Source organism: Talpa occidentalis, unplaced genomic scaffold, assembly GCF_014898055.3.
Source record: "Talpa occidentalis isolate TD23 unplaced genomic scaffold, MPIMG_talOcc4v2.1 talOcc4.17, whole genome shotgun sequence".
NCBI classification, from domain to species: domain Eukaryota; kingdom Metazoa; phylum Chordata; class Mammalia; order Eulipotyphla; family Talpidae; genus Talpa; species Talpa occidentalis.
Genome location: NW_023601754.1, coordinates 50,843,465 through 50,865,276, shown reverse-complemented (window position 1 = coordinate 50,865,276; position 21,812 = coordinate 50,843,465). Strand labels below are relative to the sequence as shown.

Sequence of the window (21,812 nt, the reverse complement as noted above, 5' to 3'; positions counted from 1 at the left end):
AACCTGATACCCCAGCAGAGACTGACCCACCAAATAAAATAGGCCTTGAAAGGGAGCCCCAAGTCCTCTGGGCGGGGTCTCCTGAGGTCCCGGCCCAGGCCGCGCCCCCTGTCGCGGCTGCGCCCCCGGCCCCGGGGTGACCTGACGGGAGCAGCGGTGAGACAGGCGAGGTCTGCTGGGCCGTGCGGGTCGCTCCCGGCCGGGGCCTGTGTCAGTCAGGAAGGAGGCTGGGGCCGCAGGCTCAGGTTGGCAGGTTGCGGGGGCGCGGACACCCGGCTGGCTGGCCGGCCCAGATTTTCCATTTTAAAACCACAATTTCGATCCCCCTGCTGCTGTTCCTGCTTCTGACCCCCTCAGTTGCCAGACGAGTCGCTCCCAAATGGCCTACGCGAGAGCAGCCCCTCGAGCAGCTGTTTGTGAGGAGCCCCTCGCAGGCGTCACGCGGTGCCCCAGGCAGCCTGGGGTCTAAGGAAATGTGGGCGACCCCCGCGGCGGGGTGTCACTCAGCCTTGAAAGGAAAGAAAACGCTGCGCGGACGCGGAAGAGTCGTGAAAGCTCGTCAGGGGGCATGAATGCACAGGAGGCGCCAACTCGATCGCGCCGGTACCGGCGTTCGTGGCGCCGAGCGGCCCGTGGCAGCCGTGGGCTTCCGGGCTCGGCGCCCCGTCCCGCGGTCAGTTCGTGAGTGACCGACGCCCTCGGGCACGCGCGTCTTCTCAGCGCGCCCCACGGACGCCCCTGACTCGGAAGCTCGAGGTGAGGCCACCACGAAGCGGAGGCCTCGGGAACGCGCTTCTCCGCGGTGTCCCTGAAGCGAGACGCGCGCCAGGGTCGGGACCGCCTCGGAGGCCGCGCTGGCGGGCCGACCCCACGGGCGCCGCCGGGGCCTTCTCGGACGTTGCTCTCCCTCAGGCTTCCGCCCTCGCGCCGCCGGCCCAGATCCGCGTCCTGTCCCGGTGGAGGCGGACCGTTCCCGGCGGCGTCCTCCGGCGTCTCCACCGAGTCCCGCGCGTGGACGCGCGGCTCCGTCGGCTGGTGCCTTCCCTCCGGCACGCGCCAGCGAGCGCCTGCTTTCCTCCCTCGCCGCGGCTGACCGCCGAGCCCGAGGCGAGACCCTTTCCGCGGCGGGCGGAGCCGGGGAACTACATTACCCAGAGCGCACTGCGCCGGGGCGGCTCCGCCAATGAGCGGCAAGGGGGCGTGTTCACCGACGTGCGGGGCGGGACTTCCGGCGTCCTGCTCGTGGCGGTCATTTTGGCTTCTCCGGTGGGGGCTGGCCGCGGCTGGGCCGAGCGGGCCGAGAAGCGCGTCCCCCCGCCCGGGACCCCCGCCCGCCGCGCCCCGCACGGTCCGATGGCGGCGGCCGCGCCGATGGCCCCGGCTGAGGTACGGGCGCGGCGTCCGCCCCCCGTGCGGCGGCGTCAGGATCGGGGCGGGGGGCGGAGGGGCCCCCCGGGGGACGGGCGGGTCGGGACGGGGCCTCGGGGCGGCTCTCTGTCGGCCGGCGCCGGGCGGCCTGAGCCCGGAACGTGCGGGAAACGGGTCCGTCGTGGTCCTCGCGGCCTGGAGAGGCGCGGCGGGCCCGGGGGAGGCGGGGCGCGGGCCTGCGGGGCCGGGGAGCCGGGTGGGGGGAACGAAGACGACGCCGTCGGCGCGAGACCCCGCGCGGCCGGACGGCCTGAGAGCGCCCGACAGGGACGGCCGGGGAGGACGGTGCGCCCGAGTGGAGCCCCCGCCAGGTGGCAGCGCCCCCCGGGCTCTGCGGACGGAGGCGCGGACTCGGTCCCCAGGCCCAGGGCCGCGGCTCCCGCCCGGGCGTGCTCGCGGGCCTGGCTCTGCGGCCCTCCGCGTCCGCGGGCTCCGGCGCTGGAGGCGCAGGGACCCCGCACGCGGCGGCGAGGGGCGCCCGGGTTGCAGCGCCGCGCAGGGGGGCTCACCGCCGTGGCTCCCACGACTGCTGGTCTCCGCGGTTGTGGCGCAAGTTCGGATGCCGCTGCCTTGTTGTTCGCCCTTGAGAAGGCCCCGGAGACGGTTGCTTGTCGTGATAGCGGGGAGAAGGACGCCGGGGCTGATGCGTGGCTTGGCGGAGCCGAAGGGGCGGGTGCGCCCGCAGCGGTGCGGCTCGTGGGCGGGTTGAGTTTTCCTGTCACCCTCTGACGGCGTTTCTGCCTTGCTAAGCCCCTGGCGCTTTCAGAGCGCAGTGGGTCGGGCCGTCGAGTGGGTCGGGCCGTCGAGTGGGCCGCGGTGGCGCAACCTGGAAATCAGGGAGGGATGAGGCTGTAGGATTCAAAAGGCGCTAGCCCTTGTGTGGGCCGTGTGGCGCTGTGGGTCACATTTTGGGGTGGAAGGAAGGCTCTAGTGGGAAGGTTGACTGTTGGCCCCAGAGACTGGGCTTTAGGCCCAAGCGTGGCTGTCCGCTGGGGCACCTGGCTGAGAGACGCCTCTGTAGAGTGCTGGGGACAGGGTGATCTGGCAGGTGGCCACGGCTCCCCTGGGCAGAGCGCACGCAAGGTGGTCGGGAGAGACCGGTAAGGATGCAGGTTCCCTGAGGGAGAGGTGCTCCAGCTAACCAACCACCTGACCCATCAGACTGAGTGGGGAGAGTGGTGGGTGTTTCCATCTTGCTGGTGGGAAAAGATTTGGATACAATGTAGCCAATTACAAAAGTCTCTCATTTCTGGGAGTTACTCTGTCAACATGGGGTATGAACAAAGGTAGTGAGCATGGCAGGGCAGAAGGGGAGGAGAGTCATGGCCTGGGAAAGTCTCCTGTGCTTCAGGGAAGCTAATGATGAGGCAGACACGGAGCCTGGTGGGTGCCTTCCACGTGGCACTGGCAGTGGTGTCCCTCAGAGCACTGAGTTTGTACTGGATCTATTTGAATTTGTCCACGCTCTCTGGATCCTCTGAACAAGGCTGAGTCCAACTGTGCTACAGGGAAGGGAGATGGCAGAGCTGTGCGAGTCAGCTGTGGGGACTGAAGTCACTAGAGCCGTGGAGAGCTGATGGATGGGGAAAGTTAGAGTGAAAAAGGAGCCCGCTTGGGGCTGCATATTTGAGGTACAGGTGAGAGGTTCCAGCAAAATTGCTTGGTGGAAGGAATGGAACCCTCGGCCAGGCCCAGAGCTTGGATGGCATCTGCGTGTCCCCCTGGCCTGTTACTGCTGAGGTTTGAACCCAGCGATACCAATGAGACCCTGAGGACAGACTGAGACTTATGGCACCAGGACCTTGTACCTTCTCAGAGACGGAAGCTCTGGGAGAGCGTGTGTGAGGAGATGGATTGTGATTGCTCAGCAAGTTCATGTTTTCACCTGTCCCCACCTTGACAGGACAGTGTAACCTTGGAGGATGTAGCTGTGTACTTCTCCTCGGAGGAGTGGGGCCTCCTTGATGACACGCAGAGACGCCTGTACCATCGCGTGATGCTGGAGAACTTCGAACTCATATCATCATTGGGTAAGACTCATCCTCCCCAGTGACCTGGGTGCGTCTGTATCCCAGCTTACCAGCATTTCCTCAGCGGATCTCTGTCCTTCTCACATACGGACTGTGGTTGTTGCTTATTTCCTCAAGGGTCTGAGTAAGTGGTTTGTGGCCAGGGCAGTACTGCCCTCCGCTTTTCCCTGAAGTCCCAGTACTTGCCGTACTGAACTCCATAAGGACGGATCTGAGTTGCATAGTCCTGCTGGGAGTCTAGTCTATTGGACTGTTGCCCTCTCCCTGGTCATTCAGTGTGTCCAGATCCATGGCACATCTGTATCCCAGGGTTTGATCCCTTCCTGAAGCCATTTTCTTAGTGCCCTCCTGTTCCTTGTTACAGTCTTATCAGTCTGTGAACTTGTATTTAAAATGTACAGTGTGTTGGGCCTCCCCGGTGGCGCAGCGGTTGAGCGCTGGGTTGCGAAGCTGCCCGCGGCCTCTGCGGCACCGGTTCGATCCCCGGCTGCTCCCCGGCCACCAGAGGAGGGTCCCACATGGCGCGCAGACCTCCCCTGCCGCCCGCTGCTCCCCTCAGCAGTGTACTTCTGTCCTTCTGCCTGCTCTGCTCCCTGCTCTGGCTCTGGTGAATTCTCTCACCCTCCTGCGCCTCTGACTGTACCCAGTGCTTGTACAAACAAACAAACAAATAAATTAATAAATAAATAAATCATGCCTCTATTAAAAAAAAAAAAAAAAAAAAATAAAATGTACAGTGTGTTGATATGTGTATATACCTTGCCCCATAAAAATTAACAGTTCCATCACTTGTTACCTTTTGTTTTACTTGTATTTAAGTCTTCCTATGAAATACCATTAAATAATTAAGTACTGTTGAATACTTTTACCATTAAATGAATATATGCAGACTTCTGAAATGTAAAGGTAAATTAACGAGCTATTAGACATTATAGAGCATAATACATAATTAAAATCTATGTGGTAGTGGTAGTTAAATTGTCTGTTACTGATATACTGAGACGGGAAAGTGACTGCATAGTGACAGGAAATCCAAGAAAAATTGGAGGAAAGAAATACTTGGAGGCAAAACCTCTAGATTAAGGTTAGATTAAGGAACTTTGGATCATTCCAGTTTGGACGGTGGGGCCTAGGCTGGTTGGAGTTGACAAATCCAGTTGCATGTCAAATGTGGAATGTGAAACAGCAGGCTGGGAACTCAGAGAAACGACACTTAGTGTTTTCCTCACAGATCCCTGTTTTCCTAACTGATGTTTCTCAATAAGGTTGATGAGCTTTCTTTACCATTTCTGGTAAGGGGTGCGTTGAGTGATGATGAACTCCCTCAGCTTTTGTGTCCTTCATTGCATTTCTGAAGGACACTTGGCTGTAGAAAGCCTTATTGGTTGGCAGGTGTTTTTCCTCCAGCATTTTAACTTACTCTGTTTTTATGATATGGATGGTTTCTGCTGTGGCATTTTCTTATAGCCTTATGGTGCTTCCATTGTAGGCGGTGGATGCCTTTTGTTGCTTTCAAAGTTCTATTTTGGGAGCCTCCCTTTTGACAGGGGTTAAGTCTCAGTGCTATGAAACTATCACCTCAGAGGCCTAAGTTCAATCCTAGGCCAGAGAGCTGACCCACAGGGCGCAGCAGGCCTCTTCTGTCTCTCCCCTCAGCAGTGGATTTCAGTAGATCTGCCTGTTCTGCTCACCACTCTCTCTGGTGAGTCCTCTCACCCCCCACACCTCTGGCCTGCAGCTCAGTTTTTATATGCATAAATAAAGATAAGTCTTTACCAAAAAAAGCTCTATTTAGCTCCGTCTTTTGAAAGATATATTAAAATGTGTCTTAGTGAATATCTCGTTGGGTTGAATTGGTTTGGGCGCCTGTGAGCCTTGCAGTATGGATATCCTCTTACTTAAAAACTTTTGGGCCATAATTTCTTTAAATAAGCTTTCTCCCTCATTCTCTTTTGTCCCTATGACACACTCATAATGTGAATACTGTTTCCTGTGACTGTGTACCATTAATTCGCTTTACTCTTTCCTTGTCCTCTGACTGCATGACTTGAAGTGACCTGATTTCAAGGTTACAGAATTTTTACCAATCGTTATGGTGGTGGGGCCTCCCCTGGTGGCGCCGGCGGTTGAGCGTGGCATTGTGAAGCTGTCCGCAGCCTCTGCAGCGTGGGTTCGTTCCTGGCCTGCCAGCGAAAATCCCACATGGCGCGGCAGACCTCTCCTGTCACGCCTGCCGCTCCCCTCAGCAGTGTATTTCGTCAGTCTGCAGGTTCCCTGCTTTGTCTCTGGTGAATCCTCTCACCCTCCCGTAGCTCTGGCCTGTACCCCAGTTCTTATATAAAAGTAAATAAATAAATAATCTTTTTAAAAAAAAAGATTGTTATGGTGGACTATACATGGCACTTTTGGGTCTGGGGCGGGACCAAGCATGTAATTGCTCTGCTTCTCCGTGGACTGAGGCCAGGGTTAGCCGGCTTTCAGGGGTTCTCCTTAGCCAGAGCTCCAAGGTAAGCTCACAGGTTCCCCACAGGGTGAACTGGTGAGTGTGACGGCAGGATGGTATTCAGTCCATATTAGGAATGCTTCCTGCTGATCCCGTACTTTTTGTGTTCACTTCTGGTGCCACACAACCATATCTGCTTCTCCCTTCCCATGACCTGCCTTTTGCTCACTGGTTGGTTATCCTCTTTCACCGTTTCTGCTCTGTCTTTCAGCCCAAAGTTAATCTTTCCTCTCTGGACTTACTGTCCTAGCCATTTCTCTCCTAGTGCTTCTCTTACTCCACACCTGCCCTTAGGTGTGCACACGTCCCTAAATTGTCTTGAAAAGTACCTAGTGCTTTATCATTGGCTTTACCTGAGTTTCAACACTTGCTTCTACACGCTCAATGTCACCAGCAGTCAAGGTCCTGCGTGTTTACATCATGCCTCTTTTCCTGGCCTTACCCTTGGTGAGGACTCCAGATTCCGCTGGTGTGGGGGTTCATGAGTGCCCAGCAGCCGTTTCTCCAGCATGATGTCAGCTACTTTACCCGTTGAGAGGAAAGCATCCTGTAGACACATCCCTAGGTGGCCAAGGTGCCCGTTTGGAACTGCCTGTCTCTCCCTGTAAGTTCAGAACGTACTTCACGGTTTTCTCTGTGTCCAGGTTGCTGCTGTGGAGCAGAGCATGTGGAGGCACCCTTGGAACAGAGCGTCTCTGTGGCTGCATCCCAGGCCAGCTCTCCCAGGAAACCCTCAACTGCTAGGACGAACCACCCCTGTGACGTGTGTGGGCCAGTCTTGAGGGACATTTTCTGCTTGGCTGAGCACCAAGGAACACAGCACAGCCAGAATGTGTTCAGGTGTGGGGTATGTATGAAGCCATTTTATTTTGATGGGAACTTCCGGGAGCACCAGGAACAGCACTTGGCAGAGATGCCGTTCAAAGGCAGCATGGACAGCACCTCACTAGTGAAGAGCTTGGATTTCCATGTGTCAGGAAAGCCGTTTCCCCGTGGAGACGAGGGGAAGGACTTCCTGGTGGCCTTGGATCGTCTCCAAGGGGCCACTCACACCAGGGAGATGTCAGGTCAAGTCACCCCGGCCAGAGCAGCTTTACAGAGCCCAGAAAGTAATGAGACCAGGGGCGCATGCAGGAAAGCCTTCAGCCCCGAACACACACATGTTCAGGATCAGGGCGTGCACACCGGCAGACAGTGTTTTGTGTGCAGCGAATGTGGGAAAGCGTTTGGGAACAAATCTTCATTTGTTGCTCACCAGAGAGGTCATATTGGACAAAAGCTTTATGACTGCAGCGAATGTAGTAAATCCTTTAGGCGAAGCTCAAACCTACGCAAACATCAAAGAATTCATAGTGGGGAAAGGACTTACAGCTGCAGCGAATGTGGGAAATCTTTTAGGGACAGATCCCAGTTCAGTCAGCATCAGAGACTTCACACCGGAGAACGGCCTTTCGAGTGCTCCGAGTGTGTGAAGTCTTTTCCCTGCAGCTCCAGACTCCTTTCTCATCAGAGAGTGCACACAGGGGAGAGGCCTTATACCTGCAGCGAGTGCGGGAAGTCTTTTTCATACAGCTCGACGCTCAGACAACACCAGAGTGTTCACACAGGAGACAGGCCTTACGTGTGCAGGGAATGTGGGAAGTCCTTTAAACGGAGAGATCACCTTCTCATACATCAGCGAGTTCACACAGGAGAAAGGCCGTATGAGTGTAATGAATGTGGGAAATCCTTCACTTACAGCTCAACACTCAAAGAACACCAGAGAGTTCATACAGGAGAAAGGCCTTACGTGTGTGGTGAGTGCGGGAAGTCCTTTCAACAAAGAAATTACCTTCTCATGCACCGGAGTGTTCACACGGGGGAGAGACCTTACGAGTGCAGTGAATGTGGGAAATCTTTTACCTATAGCTCGGCTCTCAGGGAACACCGGAGAGTTCACACCGGGGAAAGGCCTTATGAGTGCACTGAGTGTGGGAAATCCTTCACCTCTAGCTCAACGCTCCGAGAACACTGGAGAGTTCACACTGGAGAAAGGCCGTATGAGTGCACTGAGTGTGGCAAATCCTTTAGCCGCAAATCTTTCCTTTCCCACCAGAGGCTTCACTCTGGGGAAAGGACATACGAGTGCAGCGAGTGTGGGAAATCTTTCACCTGTGGCTCCGCGCTGCTGACGCATCAGAGAATTCACACGGGAGAAAGGCCTTACGAGTGCAGTGAGTGTGGGAAATGTTTCACCCAGAGCTCATCCCTCACTGAACACTGGCGAGTTCACACGGGAGAAAGGCCTTATGAGTGCAGTGAGTGTGGGAAATCTTTCACCCACAGCTCAACCCTCAGTAAACACCGGCGAGTTCACACAGGAGAAAGGCCCTATGAATGCCACGAGTGTGGGAAATCCTTCAATCAAAGCTCTGCGCTCTATTTACATCAGAGGATTCACACTGGAGAAAGGCCTTATGAGTGCAGTGAGTGTGGGAAAACATTTACTCATATCTCTGCTCTCCGTCTGCATCACAGAGTTCACACTGGAGTGAAGCCTTATGAGTGCAGTCAGTGCGGGAAGTGTTTTAGCCAAAGCTCAAAACTTCATCAACACCAGAGACTTCACACTGTGTCTAGGCCTTTTGAGTGTAGTGAGTGGAAAATCCTCTGCCGATAACGCCACCTTCTTAAACTCAGAAGAGATGACGGTGTAAAGCGATCATGGGTACTACTGTATTCCTTGAGCAGCAAATACGCATACTGCATCGAACCATTATGGGGCCGTGAATGTGGGAAATCCTTTTTTCAAAACACTCTCCAGAGCTCAGTGTGAGGAAGGATTGTAGAAGTGCAGTGAATGTACAAAAGCCTTCAGTTTTATCGGATGCCACAGAATTCACATACAAAACACCTGTGTGCTGGTAACATGGTTTATGCTTGGGCACATCAGCACTGGGGAGACGCTTGTGGATGTCCCCTCGGCCTGTATCCAGCACACACGTACGCAGCCGCGGAAATGTCAGGTTTGGGACGTGTGTATTACGCTTTTTTAAGGACCTTTCCCACGTTGATGTCACTGCCGGTTTCATCGTGTAAGCCTCTCACTTGTGAGGGTGAGCAGGTGCTGAAGAGTTCATCATGGACCCAGCACAGCATGTGCGGGGGGGTCAGCCTGGACGTTCTCCCATTTGTGGGCACAATTTGTAAGAAACCTGAGCTCTCGTTCCTTTCTCCTTTCTCTGATTTGTTTCATCCCTAACCTGACCGATTTTTGGTGGGAGAATCCAACCCGTGACTAGAAAGCTTAGATTATGATTTTCTGGGTTGCTGGTCTCACATGGCTCCTGTGATGGAATTTCCCAGCGTTCAGGTCGCTGATCCACCAAAAGCCTATCGCCTCTTGCTCTCATTTGGATGACTTTTTATTTTGGCACTTTGCAATCTTGGGACTTCTAGTCACTATTTGTGAAATTTTGAAAATGAGTTCTGACTTGAAGGGGTAAACATTTCTTTTTAGTTTATGGCCTTTTTATGCTCCTCAGAGAGCTATATAATAGCAGATCTTGCTTTGTTCCTCAGTCTCCAAGACAAGACTGCAGGGCTTCCTGGTTCTCATTGGAGGCCTTTGTGCTATTTTAGGAGACTGCAGTAACTCTGAGGAGGTGACAGTTGTAACAGCTTCACCTTGTAGGAACAGCATGAATTTTTCCCCCTCGTTCACAGTGAATATCACAGAGATTTGGTGTATTGAGAGGACGCTCTTACCCAGTTCCGGCAAGCTCACGTGTGCTCAGCTATTTCCAGTTTCATGTGTGCCAGTCACTGCTTGTATGCTGATTGGGGTCAGTGGAAACCACAGCTGCTACTGACACAGTGGATTAATGTGAATTGCAGGCGCTATAGAGACCTAGACGGAGTGTGCCTCTCCTAAAACTACATCCAGACGTGTTTCTGTGACAGGGACTGTGCGAGATGAGTCTGTACACAGATCTCTGAACCGCTAAGCGTGTTCATCTTGTGTAGCTCATGTCATTCAGAGAAAATAATGAAAAGGTCTGTGGATTCCTGTAGCCCCTATTTCCCTCGAGCCCATTGCTGCACCCGCAGGTAGATAAAGAGAGTAAAGGGAGATCTCTTGTCCACAGATGGGCCTTTTGTGGGAAGGTAGCATTATGTTGACAGTTGGAAATGCACTTCCATGATCACCAGTGTCTGGTGTCACTGAGGCAAGCCTGACCCCCCGCGACCTGAGGAGAGTGAGGGAGACAGTATCAACTGCTGAGCCTATTTTCTCAATAGTGGGACGTATTTTTCTAAAGCTATGAGCCAGGTTTTAAAGCTTTATTAAGGTATAAATTACCTGTCATGAACTACACATACTGAATGCAGTGTTTCTTAAGTTTTTATTTAAGTGTGTACCTTTAACACCACTCCCTTGGTCAAGTGATGACAGTGCCTGTCATCGGAGAGTTCCCTCGTGCCTTTTATTCATCTGTAACTGCCCTTCACATGTCTTCAAAGTAGATGTCTTTACATTTTCTGGATTTCTGTGACTAGAAGTCATTGTATGTTTACCTTCCTTTCCTGCTTTTTTTATGTTGCAAAATTACTTTTATCATTTATCCTTTAAAAATGATATTGTATGAGTAGCTCCACATTTTCCTCTACCTTTGGATATACCATCTTATCATTTGGTCTGTTCATAGAACTTGGGTTATTTCTATTTTTCCAGCTATTGTAAATGAACCTTCTATAAAGGTATACAATTCTTTATGTGATTAAATGTTTCATTATCTTTGTGAATACGGTGGATGCAATATCTGAGTCACAGAGTAAGAGTGTTATATAAAAAATAGGTTGTGACCTAAATTGTACCATTTAAAAAAGTTTTTTTTAAAGATTTATTTATATAAGAACGGGGGTATAGGTCAGAGGCATGGGAGGGTGAGAGATTTCCCCAGAGACAGAACGGGGAGCAGAACAGGCAGATGGACTGAAGACACTGCTGAGGGGAGCAGCGGGCGAGGCAGGAGAGGTCTGCGCGCCATGTGGGTTTCTCCCCTGCCAGCCAGGAATCGACCCCGAGCTGCAGAGGTTGCAGACAGCTTCACAGCGCTGCACTCCACCTGCTGTGCCACCGAGGAGGCCCCCCATTTTACATTCTTAACAGCAATTTGTGATATTTCAGTATCTCTACATTGTAGCAAGTACTTTGTGTGATGACCAATTAATTAACTTCTTTCATTTGTCTATATGTATTTCCCTAAGGGTTCTCTGGTGCCCTTTTTTTTTTTTTTTCTCCCAAATATTTTGTAAAATATCTCCTCATATATTGCATTTTCTTTCATGAACTTAGGCTGTTTCCCTGTTCTTAGGATAGAACTGCAGCAAAATTGTATCTTGAAATTTTGTAGTTTCTTGAATACAGAAATGACTTATTTGCGGAATGGAATAATTGCTTCAGTACTGCAAGAATATATCCTATTTTTTTTCAAACTTGTGTACCATATATACAAACACCTTACACTTCTAGGTGTATTGCGTCTTTTCCTATGCAAAACTCCCTGCAATCCCCCACCAGTGAAACATGAGCAAGATGTTGACTATAACTACATACATAGTTGAAGATACATGGGCAGCCTTAAGGCACATGCTGAGATCAGCCTTCCCTTTATTTCATCCTAGGCTTGTTGACATTTAGGAGTCCCAAAGAATGATGTGGAGTTTGTACCTTAGGGGGATTCATAGAGGGGTTTTGCCGTTACCCCACAGTTGGACATCCAAATTCTGCAAAACTGGCAATTTCCAAAAACTCACGAAATTACCCTTGGTTGCCAGGACCATTGAGAACTGAAATTATATGTTTTCTCTCATTCATGGAACTTCCTTTTCCTTTCATAATTTCATATCTGGGTTTGTGGGTTTGGTTTTTTTTTTGTTTGTTTTTGTTTTTAAGATTTGTTTGTTTATGCGAACAAGAGCTGGGGTGCAGGCCAGAAGTGCAGGGGCGAGGGGGTGAGAGAGGACTCACCAGAGACAGAGTAGGGAGCAGAACAGGCAGACTGACTGAAACACCCTGCTGAGGAGAGCAGCGGGAGACAGGAGGGTTGTCTCCCTGGCCAGGGTTTATACTCGTGCTGCAGTGGAGCCAATAGCTTCATAGTGCTGAGACTTAAACCCTGCTCCACCAGGGAGACCCTACCTGTGTTTTCTTTAGTTTACCTGTCTGAGCCTCCTGAGTGTCTTCACTCCGCCAAGTGCTTCTAGACCAAAATGGTGATTCTCCGGGCTAGATTCATAGGGCTGGAAATGAGGAAATGAGCCACGTAATGTAATAATACGCCCCGTTTTAGTGGCATCTTTCTGAGATCCCTGGCAGGACTTAAAAATGGAGAACAGTTCCGTGTTCCTGGAGGTCTCTGTCGGTCTCGGGGTGCAGCTCTTTCGCTTTGGGCGGCTGAGTGTGAGCCCCGGATTCGCAGCGCGCGTTCTGGGCCACTTGCCGGTGCGGCCTGCGGGCTGGGGTGAGACAGTGACGTGTGCTTGCGGGCGTGAGAGGCGATGGCTGGGGCGGGGGCCGTGGTTGCGGGGAGTGGACACTGCCAAGTGGTGACTCAGGCCCGACAGCGTGGGGGGACGTCTAACCACACGCATGTCTGCGGCAGGGAAGCGTCTCCGGGACGTGCGCTTTGGTCCCAATGAGCAGATTTGGGTCTGCAGCCCTTGGGAATGGTCGGTTAGTCTCAGTCTCGGGCACATCCGCGCCTCTCCGGAGCCTAAGATGCTGTCTCTAAGGACGCGAGTGAGCAGTTGCCAACGCTGAGAGGTGGGAACCCCGCCGTGTCCCGGGACGGCGGGTCAGCTGTGCCCTGGCTGCGCCTCCAGGTCCCCAAGTCGCGGGTGTCCAGACGCGGCACCTGCTCCTGGGCGGCTGCCGGGGAAACTACAGTACCCAGGGGGCACTGCGCGCCACCCGGCGGGCGTGAGCCAATCAGAGCCGGAGGCGGCCTGAGCGCGCGTGCGTGCCGGCGCGTCGGGGCGGGACTTCCGGCGGTGGCTCGCGGAGGCCGTCGTGGCTTCCGAGGCGGCCGCTCGCTGCGTCTGGGGCTCAGCGCGCCCGGCGGAGGCGCCGGGGGGTGGCGATGCCGCCGGAACGCGCCCGGCCCGGGCCCCCGCCCTCCCGCGCCCCGCGCAGTCCGGTGGCGGCGGCCGCGCCGCGGGCCCCGGCTGAGGTACCGGCCCGTCGGTCGCCGGGTGGGCGGTGCCGGCCGGGACGGGGGCGCGGGGCGTCGGGCTCGGCTGGGCTCTCATCGGGGGCGGCCGCGGGGCTCGGCCGGGGCCTGGGCGGGGACGCTGCCTCGCCTGGGGCGACTCTGAGTTTCCCGCCGAGCGCCCGGCGCGGCCGAGAGTGGGGCGGGGAGGCGTCGAGGGCCGGGCGCGGGCAGGGGCGGGGTCCGGGCGGCGGCGGGGGCGCCGCGGGCCGGGCCGGCTCGGAGCGGCGCTCTGTCGCTCCGTAGTGACCGCGCGGGACATCGGGCGGGGGTGATGTGGGTGGGGGCCGGGGGCTCCCAGCGCTCAGGATGGCCCCCAAGAGGCCGTGCCGCCTGCGCTTCCACCTGGACGCCGTGGGGCTAGGAGTGGCCGTCGGTGGGTGGACCTGCCTGGCCGCACTGCCCGCATGGGGCCGTCACCAGGTTGGACAGGAGGTCGGTGCCCGCGAGGCGCCGGCGGGTCCGAGGAGGAGAAGAAGACCGCGGCTCCGGAGAGCGTCTGTGAGAGCCGGAGACACCGGAGGGCTGGAGTGCGGGGTGGTGTCCACTAGAGAGTGGACGAGGAGTCCAGGCCCCGCGTGGGCCGCTGCAGGGTCCTGGCAGTAAGTCTGGTCCCTCCCAGAGCCACGCTGGCTCCCTGGCCTCCGCCATGCTGAGGACTGAGGGTTGTGTTGGACTCGGGTCTTTGGCTCTCCCTGAGGCGAGCGCTGGCGGCCGGCTAGCTGACACAGACCTGCCAGGCCGGTGTGGTCTCTTCCAGAGGGTTCATGGTCTCTTCTGTCTCGGCCTTCACAGGTCAGGGTGACCTTTGAGGACGTGGCCGTGTACTTCTCCTGGGATGAGTGGCACCTTCTCGACCAGGGCCAGAAGGAGCTGTACCACGATGTGATGCTGGACAACTTGGCACTTTTGTCCTCGCTGGGTAAGACTCTCCCCCTCCAGGCTCGGCATTCTCCTAGGCCCCCTACTCCGTGCTCATCTGTTCTCACCTGTGCACTGAGGCACTGCACACTTCCCAGCTCTCTGGGAGGCTGCTGACCTGGTTGGGCTGGGTTGCTTGCACTGCCCTTTCCTCCTTTAACGCCCCAATACTTGTCATCCTGAACTTGTATAGATAATTCAAGGCTGTAGCTCTACATCCTAACCGAGTTTGTTGACTTGCTTCTTACTTTCCCTTGTCCCCCCACTATTGTGTTCAGATCTGTCTCCCACTCTCTCCCAGGGCTGGCTCACTCCTTTACCTGCCACTTCCTCAGTGGCGACTGCCAGGAATTACAGGCCTGTCACTGTCTTGTTGATCTCTAATGCATGTATTTAACGTGTATGGTGGCATGATAATTCCCATATGTAGGTTGTTCACTACCTCATATACTTAGATTTTTTGTCCTGTGTGAAGTCATTATAGGTTTATTCTAGTAAGTCTTATGTGGAAATATCAGTATTGCTATCTGTAGTCACTACGTTGTAGATGAGGTCCACAGAGCTTATGCATCTCAACACTGGCACGTTTTACCAAAAAGATGAGCTGACAAACAGCTGATCTTCTCCAGACAGTCCCAACCCCTGGCATTCTAGTTTCTGTTGTTGTTTGTTTCAGTCTGATAGAGTACGTCTGCAGTATTTCCTTCTACAGCTTTTTCTCACCGCTATCCCTCATGCCCTTTAATCCTTTCTCCCTCTCTCTTCCCCCTGGACCTCAGAAGCTTCACTTGTATAGTAGTGTCTGCTACTTCATTTTCTATAAGCATTTTGCTTTGTTGAATGCTGCCCTGAGTAAATGTGCAACATTTATTCTTGTCCTGCTGATTTGCTTTACTTACTACATAGATATTCCAGAACTCCTTTCTGTAAATGGCAATGTTTAGTCTTAGTGACCTTATGACTGAACACTCCCATTCTGTATGTAAAGCACGTCTTCCTAATCCATACTCTCTTTCAGTGGGCACGTAAGTTGTTCCCACCTTCTTCTTCTTTTTTTTTTTTTAAGATTTATTTATTTATTTATACAAGCACTGGCTACAGTCAGAAGCGCGGGAGGGTGAGAGAATTCACCATAGCGGGGAGCAGAACAGGCAGACTGACGAAATACACTGCTGAGGGGAGCAGCGGGCGGCAGGAGAGGTCTGTGCACCATGTGGGCCCCTTGCCTGGGGGTCGGGGATCAAACCGGCGCTGCAGAGGCTGCGGACAGCTTCGCAGCCCAGCATTCAACCGCTGCGCCACTGGGGAGGCCCTGTTCCCACCTTCTAACTGTTGTGAACAAAGCTACAATAAACATTGTGGAGCACACAGCTTTTTGATCAGATGGTGTGGTGTTAGGTGTTTAGGTTACTGCCAGTAGTGTGTCTGACGGGTTATATGTTTTTTCCACTTTTATTTTTTTTTAAGAGTTATTTATTTGTGCATACAAGAACTGGGGTATCAGCCAGAGGTGTGGGGGGTGAGAGGATTCACCAGAGAGAGAGTGGGGAGCAGAACAGGTGGATGGACTGAAATACACTGCTGAGGGGAGCAGCTGGCGAGTCAGGAGAGGTCTACTGCGCCATGTGGGTATCTCCCTGGCTGGGGATCGAACTCGTGCTGCAGAGGCTATGGGTTGCTTCATAGGTTGCGTATTAACACCTTGCGCCACCAGGGAGGCCCCTATTTTTAATACTTTCTGTTTCACACCATAGTAAATGATTCATAAACCCCCACATTATAATATTAATATTCTGTATTCCCCCTGTATTGTCTAGTATATTTTCATGTTTTTCTGTTATTAATTAGCGTCTCTTCATTTCAACTTGAAGAACTTCCATTACCATTTCTGATAAAAAATGTAAGTGATTGATGACCTCCCTCTGTTTTTCATTGACTTGGTAATATTTTATGTCTCTTTGATTTTTGAGATAGTTTCCTGGATAAAGAATTCTTGCTTGGGCCTCCTCGGTGGCGCAGCGGTTGAGCGCTGGGTTGCGAAGCTGCCTGCGGCCTCGGCGGCGCAGGTTCGATCCCCGGCTGCTCCCCGGCCACCGGAGGAGGGTCCCACATGGCGCGCAGACCTCTCCTGCTGCCTGCTGCTCCCCTCAGCAGTGTCCTTCGGTCCTTCTGCCTGCTCTGCTCCCCGCTCTGGCTCTGGTGAATTCTCTCACCCTCCCGCGCTTCTGACTGTACCCAGTGCTTGTATAAACAAAACAAACAAACAAACAAATAAATAAATAAAAACATGCCTCTATTAAAAAAAAAAAAAAAAAAGAATTCTTGCTTGGGCCTCCCCTGGTGGTGTAGTGGTTGAGCGCTGGGCTGCGAAGCTGCCCGCAGCCTCTGCAACACTGGTTCGATCCCCGGCCACTGGCGAGGGTCCCACATGGCGTGACAGACCTCTCCTGCCACGCCCACTGCTCCCCTCAGCAGTGTATTTCATCAGTCTGCCTGTTCTGTTCCCCGCTCTAGCTCTGGTCAATTCTCTCACCCTCCTGCGCTTCTGACTGTACCCAGTGCTTGTACAAATAAATAAATAAATCTTTAAAAAAAAAGAAAAGAAAAAATTCTTGCTTGGATTTTTCTCCTTTAGAGTTAGAATTTATCAAACTTTCTGCTTTAATCAAACTTTTCTGCACTTTCTGCTTTCAAAGTTTAGTTTTTGATCATTGGAAGTTTTGTTATACTGTGTCTTGGTGAAGATCTCATTGTGGGTAAGTATGAGCATTGTCCACCTTCGTATTGACACCCTCTCCCAGTTTCAGAAGTGCTTAGCCGTCAGTTCTTAAGTGAGCTCTTTGTTCCTTTTCTCTCTTTTCCCATTGCACTCCAAGAACATGTTTCTCATGATGACATTCATGATCCAGAGTTACATTAGTCTTTAACTCTGGCTTGACTTGAAATAACATTGTTTTGAGGTCAGATTTTTTTACTGCTGCATGATGGTGATAATTGATATTCTCTGTTGTATTTTTCATTTTATTATTTATTGCATTCTAGTCTAGAAATCATTTTTTCTCTCTGATCTTGGCAAGGTATTTGGGTATGTTTTTTTCTTTTGTCCTCTGAACCACCTGTCTTCCCTTGTAGTTTACGTTAAGATAATTATTTTGAATCATTGTCAGCAATCCTTTGATCTGACATTGTATGGGTATACTTCTGGGGAACTTAATTTACTCTGTTAAGGTATAATACTTTATTTTCCTTTTTTTATAGGGGAACACCCATTTCTTTTCTCAAGTCTTTCTCTCCTGGCTCTCCTCTTCCCTTCTACGTTTCTGTGCCTTCATAAGTAATGCACTTCAGTTCTCACACTGACTACTTTTGGCTCTTAAGAAGGGTTATTACACCCTCTAATTCTCCCTGGTAACAGATGAGTGATGTACACTTAAACTCACTGTAATATTATCCAGATGTAGAATTATTCCAGGAGGCAAGTACTCATTCCCATGAGGCCCCTCCACTACACACACCTACACACAACAGTGTAGCAGAATTCTGAGAGCTAAGCCTGTGATATTACCTCTGCTTCCTGCCAACGCCTGTGAGAACAGAGCTCCAGTCATCTCCACTTGGGTTTCAGTTGACCTCCTAGAGTACATTACAGAACTCTCATTTTCCTTCAGAATTACCAAGGACATGATAAAGGATACAGGTGAATACCTTGACGAAGAAAACAAGGGCGTGATCTAGGAAGTTCTCAGCACAGGAGCGTCTATCCTGATGGAGTTGGGTTCATCAGTCTCCTTGTGTGGTTGTGGTCGCTGACGTGCAGGTTCTCTAATTCCTGAGACTGTAATCTCTGGAGGATGGGAGGATGTGGCAGAAAATTCCAAACTTCTGATCATAACTTGATGTTTTAGTTACTAATTCCTTTCCCGACAGCCAAATGGAGCCACCTCATTAGATCAGTCAGTGCTCTGAGTCCTGTCTCACATAGGACTTTACAAGGGAAGGGTGTGGGAGCCCTTTCTGAGGAACAGCGTCATAGACCAGAGATTAGAACAAGAGATTCCCCTACAGTTCTTACCAGCAGGAATTTATTTTTTATATTTTATTTTTTTTATTTTTATACAAGAACTGGGGTACAGGTCAGAGGCACGGGAGGGTGAGAGGATTCACCAGAGACAGAGCGGGGAGCAGAACAGGCAGACAGACCGAAATACATTGCTGAGGGGAGCAGCGGGCGAGACAGGAGAGGTCTGCCGCGCCATGTAGGAATCTCCCTGGCCGGCGGGGATTGAACCAGCACTGCAGAGGCGGCATACAGCTTCACAGCGCTTTGCTCAACCCGCTGCGTCACCAGGGAGGCCCTGCGAGCAGTATTTTATAAGGGTTTTGGGACTCCTATGTGGCAACCTATGGGAGAGCCTATGTCTATGCAAATGCACATATATGTAATAGTATAATACATGATCCTTCAGTATTATCTTTCCTTGTATTTCATATTTCTGTCTATATGTTATAGTTTAGTCACCTTTTTCATCATTATGCTCTGTATTTGGTAGGGAAGATACCCTGGGCTCAGTTTTCAAATGTATGACTGGGTGGGTTGTGGCAATTTTGACTCTGGGGAGGAGATGAGCCGTGTAAACAACCATTTATCTCTGTCATTTGACATCAGGGTTGACAGAGTTATGGAGCCAGTACTGCTGTGCTTCACAAGCACTTGGCCCTGAACAGTTGGTAGACCGTTGTAAGGTCTTTTCAGGATTCCTCTCCATTTAGTTAAGTTTTTTCGTTGGTTGTTTCCAATGCTACACTAACATTTCTGCTTTTCATTCCTCCTTGTTGCTAATTTGCTAACTAGTCAATCTCTTTGTCATTTCTGTTCTGGCTTCCAGTCCAGTTACAATGTCTCCTCTCTGTACTTCATTGCTCTCATAGCTACTCCTCAATTGTTCTGACACTTGGTCCTGACATGTTTTGAAGTACATATACAACACAAATAGTCTTATAAGTATCTATTCTCCTTCAGTTTTTTTATTAATTACGGAAGCTTCTGCAGAGCCTCAGGTCATCAACTGAATCTCCCAAATGCTTTGGCAGAGGAAGAAATTGCAGAACATGCCATTCTTCCTGTATTACACAATATATTGTGTCCTTCCCATGGGACTTCTCCAGACACTTTTACTGAGGGCCCCAGAGGCCCCAGAAGCCCCTTTGGCAACTAGACTCCATCTACCCCTTCTAACAAGCATCCCACATACTCATTTGCACGTGACAGATGCACACATGATGGTTTGTTCCCTCCTTTTGAAGTCAACATGTATTTCACCAGTGTTTCTCTGTACTTAGGCTGTAGCTGTGGAGTTCACGATGGAGTGATACCCTTTGAACAGTATGTTTCTGCAAACATGTCACCGCCCAGGTCTCCTGAGCCTGCCTCCTTTTCTGAGAAGAACCACTCTGTTGAGATGTATATTCCTGTCTTGAGAGACATTTTCCATATTAACATGCCTCTGGGAACACAGAACAGTCAGAAGTTGTTCGGGTGTGGGGTGTGTATTAAGCGATTTAGTTTTGTTGCAAATCTCCAGCAGCATCAAAAGCATGACTTGGGAGACAGAATCTTAAAGAGCTGTGAGGATGTGGCCACTGGAGAAAAGTCTGGGTCATGCAGTGAATATGGGAAATCTTTAGACAGTTGCGCTCAACTCTGTTCTCAGAAAGTTCACACAGGAGAAAGACCTTACGTGTGTCATGAATGCGGGAAATCTTTTACTCGAAAGGCAGTATTCCAACAACATGAGAGAGTTCACACAGGAGAGAGGCCTTTTGTTTGCAGTGAATGCGGGAAATCTTTTACGTATCGGGCAGGACTCCAACAACACCAGAGACTTCACACAGGAGAAAGGCCTTATGTGTGCAGTGAATGTGGGAAATCGTTTACCCAGAAGTCAGTGCTCCAGCAACACCAGAGACTTCACACTGGAGAAAGACCTTTTGAATGCACTGAATGTGGAAAGTCATTTATAGGAAGATACCACTACATTGTGCACCAGCGGGTTCACACAGGAGAAAGGCCTTATGAGTGTGGGGAATGCGGAAGAACTTTCACCTATAAGATAGGACTCCAGCGACACCAGAGGCATCACACGGGAGAAAGGCCTTATGTGTGCAGTGAATGTGGGAAATCTTTTGCCCAGAAAGCAGGACTCCAACAGCACCAGAGACTTCACACTGGAGAGAGACCTTTTGAGTGCAGTGAGTGTGGGAAGTCGTTTATAGGAAGATACCACTACATTGTTCACCAGCGGGTTCACACTGGAGAAAGTCCTTACGAGTGTGGGGAATGTGGGAAATCTTTTACTTGTAGTTCTTCCCTCCGTGGGCACAAGAGGGTTCACACAGGAGAAAGGCCTTACCAGTGCAGTGAGTGTGGGAAATCTTTTGCCTGTAGCTCTACTCTCCGTGGTCATAAGAGAGTTCACACAGGAGAAAGGCCTTATGAATGTACTGAATGTGGAAAATTTTTTACCCATATCTCATCACGCAATCAGCACAAGAGAATTCACACAGGGGAAAGACCTCATCAGTGCAGTGAATGTGGGAAGTCTTTTAAGAAAGGAAGTCATCTCAAACTGCACCAGAATTCACACAGGAGAAAGACCTTACGAGTGCAGTGATTGTGGTCAACTATTCACCTAGTGCTCTGCCTCAGTTAACACCAGCTCACATGTAGCAAGAGCTTTGATTAAAATGAATATGGAAAGCGCTTTGTTAACAACTCTAGTCTCTTCAAATGTAGGCGCTTCCCTTTGGACAAAGCGTGATTATGAATCGAATGTGGAAAACCCTTTCTCACAACTTCACTGTCATAAAATGCCATACTTTTCACACCAGATGTCTTTATAAATGTGGTTTATCCAATTTAGCTAATGCTATCTTCATTACACACTGTGGAGTTAACTGCAGGGAAAGTCCTCTAGGTGCTTGACTGTTAACAAAGCCATCATTCAGTATGACAGAGTTCACATGAGGAAAATGAATGTTCAGGGAATGAGCTATTTCTTGTTCAATGTAGCAGCTCTGGGGAGATTTCTGTGAGGGTGCCATCTGCCTCTATGGAACACACTCCTGATAGATTATGGAAATTCCGGGTCTGCGGACACTGCATTACGCTCATTTATATACCCAGGACCCTGCCCAGATGCATGCCTCTGCCAGTGTCCTGGCAAAAGCCATCCTTTCAGTAACCGTGGGCGGTGGTCACCAGCCGGTCAGGGAACTCTGCATCCATGCTCTCCTATTTGTTGGAGGAATTTGTGTGAAGCCAGAGCTCTCATTTCTTTTTCTTTCTTTTTTTTTTTTTTAAAAAGATTTATTTATTTATACAAGCACTGGGTACAGTCAGAATCGCGGGAGGGTGAGAGGATTCACCAGGGCCAGAGCGGGGAACAGAACTGACAGACTGACTGACGAAATACACTGCTGAGGAGAGCAGCGGGCACGGCAGGAGAGGTCTGCCCACCATGTGGGACCCTCGCCGGTGGCCGGGGATCGAACTGGTGCTCCAAAGGCAGCAGGCAGCTCCGCAGCCCAGTGTTCAACTGCTGTGCCACCAGGGGAGGCCCTTTTCCCTTTCATTTTTAGCTTTGATTTTGTTTATTCTCCCTCCCTTAGTGTCAGTGT

General features: G+C 51.4%; 2 protein-coding genes across 3 annotated transcripts; both read left to right on the top strand.

Moving 5' to 3' along the window:
• The first annotated feature begins 1,343 nt into the window (after positions 1 to 1,343).
• LOC119249793 (zinc finger protein 883-like) lies at positions 1,344 to 12,384 on the top strand. 2 transcript variants are annotated; one of them, XM_054697403.1, is made up of 4 exons: positions 1,344 to 1,386; positions 3,332 to 3,458; positions 6,606 to 6,808; positions 7,702 to 7,810. In XM_054697403.1, exons 1-4 carry the CDS (start codon positions 1,354 to 1,356, stop codon positions 7,759 to 7,761), a joined length of 423 nt encoding a protein of 140 aa, XP_054553378.1. In that variant the 5' UTR covers positions 1,344 to 1,353; the 3' UTR covers positions 7,762 to 7,810. The 2 variants fall into 2 exon arrangements, with proteins under 2 accessions (XP_054553378.1, XP_037373171.1); XM_037517274.2 differs by having other exon boundaries at positions 6,606 to 12,384.
• Positions 12,385 to 13,085: 701 nt separating this feature from the next.
• On the top strand, positions 13,086 to 21,486 carry LOC119248762 (zinc finger protein OZF-like). The gene is given in 4 exon segments (XM_037515635.2): positions 13,086 to 13,175; positions 14,010 to 14,136; positions 19,476 to 20,766; positions 20,768 to 21,486. Coding segments are annotated over 4 exon segments (1,569 nt in total). The 3' UTR covers positions 20,829 to 21,486.
• Positions 21,487 to 21,812: the final 326 nt, after the last annotated feature.